Raw genomic sequence first — 10,477 nt, 5'->3', positions numbered from 1 at the left:
TAGAGAAAAGAACCCCACCACCTTCATATAATGATAATATTAGTAATAATTTACATCTCAATTCACTAATTAGGTTCTCCAGATGCAACTTGCAAGGGTGCATAAGAGAATCTTGTGCTAATTACAACATATGGCAATCAAATAAATAGAAATCGAGACTATTTTTAACTAAAAATATTGAGAGAGAGAGAGAGAGAGAGAGAGACCAGGAATGATGTACTATACACAATTATTATCCACAAAATTGAAGAAATTCTTCATTTGAACTAGCCTCAATTGCTATAAATGTTGCTCCCCTCTCCATAATATACATGCCATCTCACTTTCAGGAATGGCCTTCTATCTGGGAAAAACAAAAGGCACAAAATAAAATGGTTTATCACATCAAGTCCGTAATGAAATGTGCAATAAACTACTATTGCCAACAGCAAGGAAACAAAGCTAGTCAATCATGGCATGAAAATACGAAAAAGAGCACAAATTTCTATCTATTCAAGGAGAGAGAGAGAGAGAGAGAGAGAGAGAGCCAAGTAATTTCATTTAAACCTGCTTATTAAATCCTTTGCAATGCTTCGAGCATGGTTTAAAAACTGGAAGCTTCTTGCAAGGTCATTATCAGATATGCCGGCTTTCAAGTTCAGAAAAAATTCCTTGTAAGCATTATATATGTCTTCTAAATCCCCTGCCCCTCCTTGATGGAAGCACGCAGGAGTTTCCAACATGTTCTCTTGTGATTTTTGTTCATTATCAATCAGCAGTTTCTCTAGCAACCGCTTATTTTCCAATCTACTTCCTGTCCTGCAGCTTTCCAGTGCTTCCAACCTGGAAGCCATGACAGTGGCTCGACTAATACATGAAGAAGGTAGCTGCAAAACAGTGTCCAATTAACATAAGTGAGAGAAACCCCATATGTCACAGCGACTGTAAAATTGCCCACCCTCATTGTGTAAAAGTAAAAAAGAATTACAACTCAACCAAGATATTTATTTATTTATTCTCTTTTCTTTTTTTTTTGTAAAATCCAAATTTTAAGATCACATTGTCGTTTACCATGTATGGGTGATTTACTGATTTCCAGCGGAAATCTAGTTTAATACAAGTCGTTTCATAGGGGATATTATATAGTATTTATCACAACAGAAAACTGGGTGGATAAACAGAGCCAAAGAGATATTTCACGTTACCTGTGCAAGCTGAGCAACTTTAAATCCAAAACTTCTCTCTGAAACACCAGTCACTAGCTTATATAGGTAAATAACATCTTCATGATCTGTTGTTGAGTCAACCATATCCGTATCTTTAATATCTTTATGTGAGGTCAGATATGACACATGATATGCCCCCACAGAGCCTGGAAATTCAGTTCTAATATCAGCAATTTTGGGGTAGTGGGTTACGAAGAGGACCATGCATCTTTTCTGCTCTAGTAGATAATGCAATGTAGCATAAGCAATAGCTACACCATCATGCGTACTTGTGCCTCTTCCAAGTTCATCAATGATAACCAACGAACGTGCTGTGCAAGTATGGATTACATGTGAAGCCTCACTTAACTCTTCAAGAAAGGTGCTTCTACCTTGTTGGATACTGTCAGAAGCACCCATTCGGGTGTAGATACCATCTAACACATGGAGTTTTGCTGATGATGCAGGTACAAAGGAACCAACCTAGAGGGACCAGAGCAAATTTCCTTAAAATATTTAGCAGTCAACACTAGCTGAAGAGAATTTAAACAAAATCTTATTACAGAACCTTTTTTTTTTTTTTGAGAATCTTATTACAGAACATAATTAAAATACATAGAGAGATAAACAAAATGAACAATAAAAAGTACTCTGCTTGACATTGAAACACACAAACCAATTGCATTGTTCTCAGATACTTGGCCATCTTACTAACAATAAAGAATTACATTATATAAATGCATGGAGTATGAGTTTAACAATCCAAAATTTACAATGAATTTTAAAATCCAAGTGGAAAATTTATTCCAGAACATTCCAGAACATGCAACTTTGGAGACAGGAAGGCGAAAACAAGAGGACCAGCCATATTTACCTCCCACTTGTTTAGATGAAAATAATTAAAAGATACCGTGCAAGAATTTTCAAGGAATGTAAGTAATATGATATGTTCACAGGGTTTTACGGTCAATCCTTTTTTTTTAAAGAAAAAAAGACACCCAATTCTTAAAACTAGATATAGCAGTTGGAGCTTTAATTTTACCTGAGCCATGATAGCAATGAGAGCAACTTGGCGAATATAGCAACTCTTTCCACCCATGTTGGGTCCAGTAACAATTTGGCAATACTCTCTGTCAGCATGCAAATTTGTGTCATTTGGAACAAAATTGTCTTGTAATGTAGTATCCAAAACCTGCTCAAAAGTAGCAAGCAGTAAACATGAGGCCATGACTTATAAGAAAATGGCCTTTCCTTAACAAATCAGTAACATAAAACTTGACTTACGAAACCAACCCCACACACCCCCCCCCCCCCCAAAAACAAAAATAAAAATAATAATAACAACTTTGCTTGCATATATTATGTCATATTAGTTGCAATTCAGCAATATTGATTAACTATGATTTATCTGAGAACCAGTACAAACCAAAGGGTACAAGCTAGCTATATTCTATCACACAATGGATTCATCCAATTATTTGCTAAAGGTAACTAGCTATGTCAACATAAACTACTAACTACAACCACCAAATAAAATTCACCCCCACCCTCACCCCTATCTCCCTAAATCACAGGTCCCGGAGGGCAAGTTCAGCTTGCCACCCAGAAGGTAGGCAGAAACCAGGAACCACCAAAAATAATAGTTCACTGTGTCTCCCCAGTTTAGAGAGAGAGAGAGAGTCAGGACTTGTTAATAATTGTGCTTAAATATTGAAGAAAAATCACTTTCCAAAGCATTAGCTTGACTCATATAAACTAGAATGGAAGAGTTGGAACAATCAACCCCCGTCTTCATGAGCTACTTTCCCCCAGAAGAAAACGAGAACCATGGCTAGAAATATCAAATTTTTATATAACTTAATTTAGACAAGAATAAGCATTTCATCAATATAATAAGTATCCCCATTTCTTCAACATGTACATCTTTAGAGAGTTGGAATGTCAACAGCATTAATGTTTCTCTTTTTTTTGGTAAGTAGCATTAATGTTTCTCTTTTTTTTGGTAAGTAGCATTAATGTCTCTCTTTGAATAGAATTTAAAAGATGATCTATATTTTGAAACCCCAATTCTACTCCCACATCAAATAGAGAGAAATTACTCAACAAAAATCATTATTGTAGCCCAGTAATACCTGGAGCCCCAAGATTAGATAGAGAGAGACTATCATCAAACAAGTTGAAAAAGACTCTGCGAATTTATACTAGAATTTAGTTCAAAGATCACAATACCTTGAGTGAATAAAAATATATTATCATTTATACAATAGTATCAGTTCAACAGATTTTATGTAAAGTTTATAAGATACCTGACTCTATAAAAATTGAATCAGTTTTAATCACATACCGGGTGCCGACCAGCATGGATATGTATCTGAACAGGTTCATCATCATAGACAAAATCTGGACGAACATAATTCTGCAATAGATTAATTGAGAGGATTACACAACAATCTAAAATCAATTTTAAGTTGCAGATATAGTGGAAAATTTTACTCCCCCAGTCCCTGAGTTTATACTTGACAAGTCATAAATTTTAAGAAATACTAAATACTTTTCCACCAACTCATCATTATGGGCTTCTCAATGTTACCCTTACTTTTATACATTGAAAAGTGAAATTATATATGTGATAAATGGATAAGGGTTATGTGGAGAAATGCAGGACCTATTTTCTCGATATTTTGACAGTAAACAAGAATTCTGGAACATCCCAAAAGGGATATGTTGACTAATTTTGGAAAAGAGGGTAATTATTTCTCCAGGTGTATACCTTATTTCTGCAAAGGATGGCAAGTGAATGCAGACAATCCAAAGTAGCCAGTGCTTGAACAGCTGCTTGGAACTCGGCATAATAAATACTGAATTCCTTTAGAAAGCTTTCCCAAGCAGCTTTACAGGCAACATTTAGCTTCTCTTTTTCCAGGGATAACTGCTCTAATGCAGTCAATACTTCAGGTGGGTGATAGCGAACCGTTTTTTTGGTACTATTTATTTTAACCCAACTCAAAGGCACCTTTAGATCTAAGGGCAACTGCAGTAAAGCCAAACCAAGTCAGGTATACCAACTCAAGCTATATTTTAACAAGGGAAATAACCAAAAGTTAAGGCCACGCATATCTGTGAAACATAAAGACAAAGGAACTAATACGAAAATCAATGGATAACCAATAGATATATGAATAACAAAAAGACAATAATGCAAAAAATTTCAGGTCACAAAAGTTTGAACTTCAAAAAAAAAAAAACTAATGTCAGTTTCATATAATTTAACCATTCACAGAACACAACTTGCTATGTAACTATTCCAATAGTTGTAGTTAAGACCAACATACATGGAATGTGTTGTAACTTAGTTTAAGAGGTAAAACTTAGCCCTAAAAACACAACAAACCAGTCAGAAGAAAGGAAAATGGCACTCAAAAGTACAAATTAGGAACCAAGGAGTAACTAGATGGGTGGAATCTTGAATTAAAAAGAAAAAATTGAAATCTAACTTGAATAAGGAATTATTTATATGAAATGTTTCCAGCTGAATTTCAAATCAACTACCTCTATCAAATGTGTTGTTCCAGACACACTAACAAATTCCAACTTGCGCATTCCAAGCCTTTTGCGATACAAATCAATCAAAGAATCCAATTTCTCGTTTGCCAATTGAACCTCTTTCCGAGCTCTAGCAACCTATGCATAATAAGCCATACCAAGAGGGCATAGAGATCATGAATAAGGCAAGATAAAGCAGAGAGAGAGAGGGAGAGAGCGAGCGAGAATTAATTCAGAGGATGAAACCCTTTGTAATAACAAACCTCAGGAAATTGGCCATTAGATGTGATAATTAAATTTTGCAGATCATTTTCATTAGCTGCTTCTTTGTTAAGAGTAGACAACAGTTTTGCAGCATTGCCAATTACACTGCATGATGATGCAGTCAAAATCAACTTTCTCAACAGCCCGGAGTGCACTGTCTTTGCTCTCATATTATTGCTGTTGTCCTCATCTTCAATGTGAAGTTGCTGAAGTTGTTTTCCAGCATATAAAATAGCTTGAATAACTGCAATGAACTTAACATCCAATAATTCCTGTCAGTATGCTATACCCACGCCCTGGGGGGGGGGGGTGTGGAGATGCCAAAATGGCTACAACTGTCCAACAATCAATTAGTAATTGTCTGATAAAAAAGTTTGTATTTTTGCTGAAGGGCTTCTTGCTTCTAGCTTTGACATATAATAAGATTTCAATGTAAGAGATCCCAGCATTCTAGACCATTATGATAGTCTGAACTGACAACAAACACCTTCCTCACAGAAGATCACAAAAGAGAACAACAGTACTAGTTCATTCAACTATCCATTTATGATCCTTTTCAACACCAAACTTTGACCTTATTTAGAAATAGACCCCAACTAGATCACTGTAGGGACCACACATAAGTAAATGCTTCTAAAGTTGATTAGAAAGCTAGCATTCAACAGTATTAGATGGAGATATTCCTTTATTAAATTGATAGGGAAGCAAATCATGTGGCTGTCCTACCTAAAGAAGCATATGTCCATGCAGCTGTGCTACAGAAAACTTTTCCTCTTTTTTTTAGGAAGGGAGATGAGGAGAGAAAGGCATGTAAGACATAAAATAGAAGTAACAACTTTCTATGGGTTTTGGGTTGGGGTGAGGGTGAGAACATGCACTTTTAAGGCATAAATTTTAGAAGCATTGACCAGGAAGACAACATATAAATGGTGTGTGTGTGTGTGTGTGTATCAATACACAATAGTGGTCCAAAGGATGAATGATTTATTACCTCAGATGGGGTGGCAGTCCGATGGAAGATTCTTGTTATTCCACGTTGAATATCAGGTGACCTTCCTAAATTTGTCAAAACTGAAGAAAGTATATAACTAAACTCAGGTTGTACAATTGTTATATCAGCATCTTCCCCATCTAGCCCTCCAATATTTTGCGAAGCTCTTGAAGACCCCATGGATTCTGAAATCTCAGAAACAGCATCCAGACGAGCAGAAATCATGTTTCTATCACATAGAGGATGAGTTACCTGTATCATGCAATGGAACTCTCAAATACTAGAGAAAGAAAGATATAAACTGAAAGCCAAAAACATCAAAATCACATCCATCTTATACCCATTGCCTTAGAAGCCTTGAACCAAATATAGTAAGAGTACGATTCAAAGACTGCAGCAAGGAGCCAGACTCAGACCCATCACTGTTATTCTTCAAAACCTACAGACAATGGATACACCTATCTATCGTTAATATTCCTAATAAAGAAAAATCAATTAAAGAAGCTGTTCAAACTTCCAGAAAATATAGCATGCATAATGTATATATTATGCCAATAAAAAGTTGAGTTTAGATTTGAGGATTTAAAAGCAATGGATTTGAAAAACAATTAAGTAGTATAAATTTCTTGATATGGATTTTAACAACACATGATGGATTTGAGCTTTGAAAATTTTGCACAAACAAAAACACTTGTGTTATGAATTTGAAACAACATCCTACACTTAAATCATTTCAAATCCACATATTAATAAGGTTTAAATCCATCCATGGTTTCATCAATTAAAAAAATGTACTTTTCATACTTTATTCAAGCCATTTAAACTAAAAACTTAAATCCACATTCTTCTTTTCAAATACTTCCATCAAAATGAACCATTAAATATTTAAAATTCCTTGCAGTTTTGGTAAGGAAGTTCCTTACTCTTCCAACTAGGTATAAGTGGTCCTACATTGGAGAGAACCAAGAATAGCTGCTGCCAACCCACCCATGCGGGCCATGACAAGAAAGTTACAAAAACATCAATGCTGGTAATTCAGCATCAGAGTGAGATGATTTCCACTGGCCCCCTCACCCTAAGATCAACCCTTGTTGAGAATTCCTGCCAGGCAGTTCGTAGCAGAGGAGCCAAAAATGATACTGGCTAAGCACTATTGGCAGCTTAAAAGATCAACATACTAGTTTTTCTTTTTCTTTTTCTTTTTTTTTTTTACAAATATCCATGCAAACTATTCAGAATAACAAAAACAGAAAATTACCTCCAGCTGTTGAAGTGTATTCGCTGAGAGGGTCATCTCTACATTGCTTGAGAAGGGCCTAAATGAAGCTCCTAGGCACAAAATTCTTTCAAAACCAAACTGTTTTAGATGACGAATAGATAAGGCCAATGCTTGGACGACCAAATCTGGCATATTCATAATTCCCTTTAAAACCAAAATAATATAGTGTAAAAAAGTGAAATATGATAAGAAGTGCCAAAGCAACAATAAATAAGTACATTACTATTTAAAATTGATAAGTTAGCTACCAAATACAAACAGTAGCCTTACAAAGGCAGAAAATGAAAATATAATCACATTATATATAACAGTGGAAGAAATTAGAATATTTTGCAGCAGATAGACCACTCATAATTTAACTAACCCCTAATAATAAAAGTATTCTAAAGGCTAACTATCACAAGATCTGCTTAAGCTTGGGTAGCTACCAGTTAAAGAGTGCAATTCATGCCCAAAGGTTCACATAGCTTGCTGCATGAAGAAAAGATATTAAAATACCATACCTCAATTGCGAAATGATGGCTTCCCTGCTCTATAACTTCTGTGCTTTGTTTTGGATTATCTGCTGGATTATATTCACTCATGTTCTCATATAAAGACATCACTTCGGCAAGTGCACCACCATCTTTAAAGCACTCTAGCGAGGCACGCTCAACACGGACATTTGAGGCAGGTCCAGCATAAGCAAGTAACAACTAACAAAAAGTGCCATGATATTAGGCAAGCTTGGGAAGATAAACAATATCAAAACAATCACATTAAACTTATTTTTCTTGTAAATGATGTTAGTAATAGTGACCTTATGTCTTTATGACAGATACATCAATAATTGGATATAAAGAGAAATAACATAGGCTTCGTTGAAAGAAAAGGATGTTTTAGACCACCCCTTCTTAAAAGAAGCAATAGCAAAATTCATTTCCCAAATAGTAATAACCATTATTTGAAAAGTCAAAATAGTAATAACCATTGAAATACTACAAACTCTCTCTTCATTTCATGAGGGACTCTGAATTAAAATTATGATAAAATTTATTTCTAATGAACTCATGATCATAAAAATTTGCACATAATTTTTTAAAATCTACAGGTTTCTTGCAAATGCTGTAGAACAATGACCTTGTTGCAGTCTGTTGAAGCATGAATTCTAGCTGCTTTCCCAAAAGGAACCTAAAGAAATGGTCGTGATTTTGTAATGTCCTCACTCCTCACAAAACAAATACAACCTATCATTAATCTCAAACTAAAATGTGAGTTGATTGTCATGGTATATTTCATATGAATAAATGCTATAATGAGTAAAGTACATGTACACAAGTCCACCAACTCTAATTTCAGAGTTTGTCAAAGAATTACAATAGTAATTTTTTTGGTTTATCACAAAAATAAAAGAAAATTTAAAAAAAAAAAACTAGATGATCACAAAACTTTCTGCTGAAATTCAAATGCAGCACATTTTCACCCTTACTTAGAGGCCAGGAAAAAATACATATTGACACATAAACAAACCTCATAACAAAAATGAGAAATCACATCATTTATAGACAAATAACTGATATTAAAATGCCATAAGATATGTGAAGCCCCTAACTAATATTAGCAAAAACCCAATAATGTACATTTATCAAACATGAGTCAAATATGCTTCATTTCTTCTATAACACACTTTTATAATCATAAGATTCATAACTACCAAAGCTACCTTCTCTGTTTGCTTAGAGAGCGGCTCCCCAAGAAGCAACTCGGCTGGCAACAAGCTCAAAACCACAGCTTCAAGCCCACTCCTCATAAAATTATCATTGAATTCTGCATAAACAACATCCCCAGTCGATATCTCCACAGCAACCATCCCAATTTTCACATCAAACCGACTCTCCAATCCACACTCCATATTCTTTTCCAACACACTCTTCTCCGCGACACACACCAAATAATTACTCTCTCCCCTACACCCCTCCTCCTCTCCCCCCAAATCCTCGGCCGCCTCCAGCGTGGCCTTTGTGTACAATGCTGATAATCCCCGGCAAAAGGGTCCCGCCCGGTTCTCCCCGTGCGCCTTAATAGCCGCCGTCTCAGTCTGCTTAACCACCCCAACCTTATACCCGGCACTCACAAGCCTCCTCACATGGACATTTAATCGAAAAGTTGGCACACTTGCAGTCATAAAATTGCGATCCAAATGTGCATAAATCCCCAACACCCTGGCAGCAATTTCAGCATCCTGGCCGAAAAACCGGTACTTGTAACCAACTTCTACCATCAAAAGAACATCTGGGTATCTGTTCTTTAGGTCCACAACTTGCTGCTCCAATGGGGTGTATTTGGTTTTGCAGGAAGATTGAGTTTTTGGGGTTTGTTCTAAAGGGGTTGGAGAAGGCTCTAGAAGTTTGTCTAGGAATTTTTGGTGAAGGGAAGGGTTGGGGTTGGGAATGGGGTTTTGGGTGTGGGGAGAGAGTTTGGGGAGTTTTGAAGGTTTGGGTTTTGGGGAGGAGAGTTGGGAACTAAGGAGGCGTTTGGAGGGTGAGAAAGTGACCGTGGCTGAGATTTTGGGAGGTGGGGTTGGTGGGTTTCGGAGAGAGGGCTCTGCCTCTGATTTTGAAGAAGAAGAAGAAGGAGAAGAAGTGGAAGGGTTTGATGGGGTTTTGGATTTGGGAGCAAAGAAACGAGAGATCACTTGTTGTTTCTGCTTGCCCATTATGGTGGTGGTGGTGATGGTGAAGGAGGAGGAAGTGAGGGCAAATTATAAAGGAAGGGTTTGATGATTTGGCGCGCTTTGTTCTCTGGACTCTGAAATGGATGCCACATATCAAAATAAAATAAAAGGTCTATTTTTGTGTATTATTTAAAGGGAAATGTTTGCATTTGTTGAATCCAAACTTTGTCTTTGTTTAAACAAGTTACATGAGATATTAAAAAAGTAATGTGACCAAAATTGTACATTGATGACCTCTTTAATCATCTTGTAATGGGTTAAAGTAAGAGAACTATAAACTTTTTCTACTTACTTTTGTTTGCAGTACTGGCTCTAAACCAGTTTTTAGTTATTTTCATTCAACTTGTTATGCTACGATTGAAGAGATTATTAATATATAATTTTAGACTTTAGTTACATGGCTTTTGGAATAAGTCATATAACTTATTTAAATAATACACATAAATATCTTATAAATTATATGTTGAAAGAGATATCTTCAAACTAGTTTGGAGTTGAACTTT

General features: G+C 35.8%; 1 protein-coding gene across 1 annotated transcript; it reads right to left on the bottom strand.

The window, feature by feature from the left end:
- On the bottom strand, positions 1–10,037 carry LOC142618502 (DNA mismatch repair protein MSH3). Its single transcript, XM_075791447.1, has 13 exons — positions 8,964–10,037; positions 7,765–7,956; positions 7,241–7,405; positions 6,323–6,421; positions 5,983–6,234; positions 4,991–5,245; positions 4,734–4,865; positions 3,955–4,215; positions 3,529–3,600; positions 2,227–2,376; positions 1,185–1,667; positions 547–866; positions 1–343 (listed from the first exon to the last, which is right to left on the bottom strand). Exons 1-13 carry the CDS (start codon positions 9,954–9,956, stop codon positions 340–342), a joined length of 3,378 nt encoding a protein of 1,125 aa, XP_075647562.1. The 5' UTR covers positions 9,957–10,037; the 3' UTR covers positions 1–339.
- Positions 10,038–10,477: the final 440 nt, after the last annotated feature.

The sequence above is a fragment of the Castanea sativa genome, chromosome 12 (genome assembly GCF_040712315.1).
Source record: "Castanea sativa cultivar Marrone di Chiusa Pesio chromosome 12, ASM4071231v1".
NCBI lineage: Eukaryota > Viridiplantae > Streptophyta > Magnoliopsida > Fagales > Fagaceae > Castanea > Castanea sativa.
This window is presented reverse-complemented; position numbering and strand designations above follow the sequence as displayed.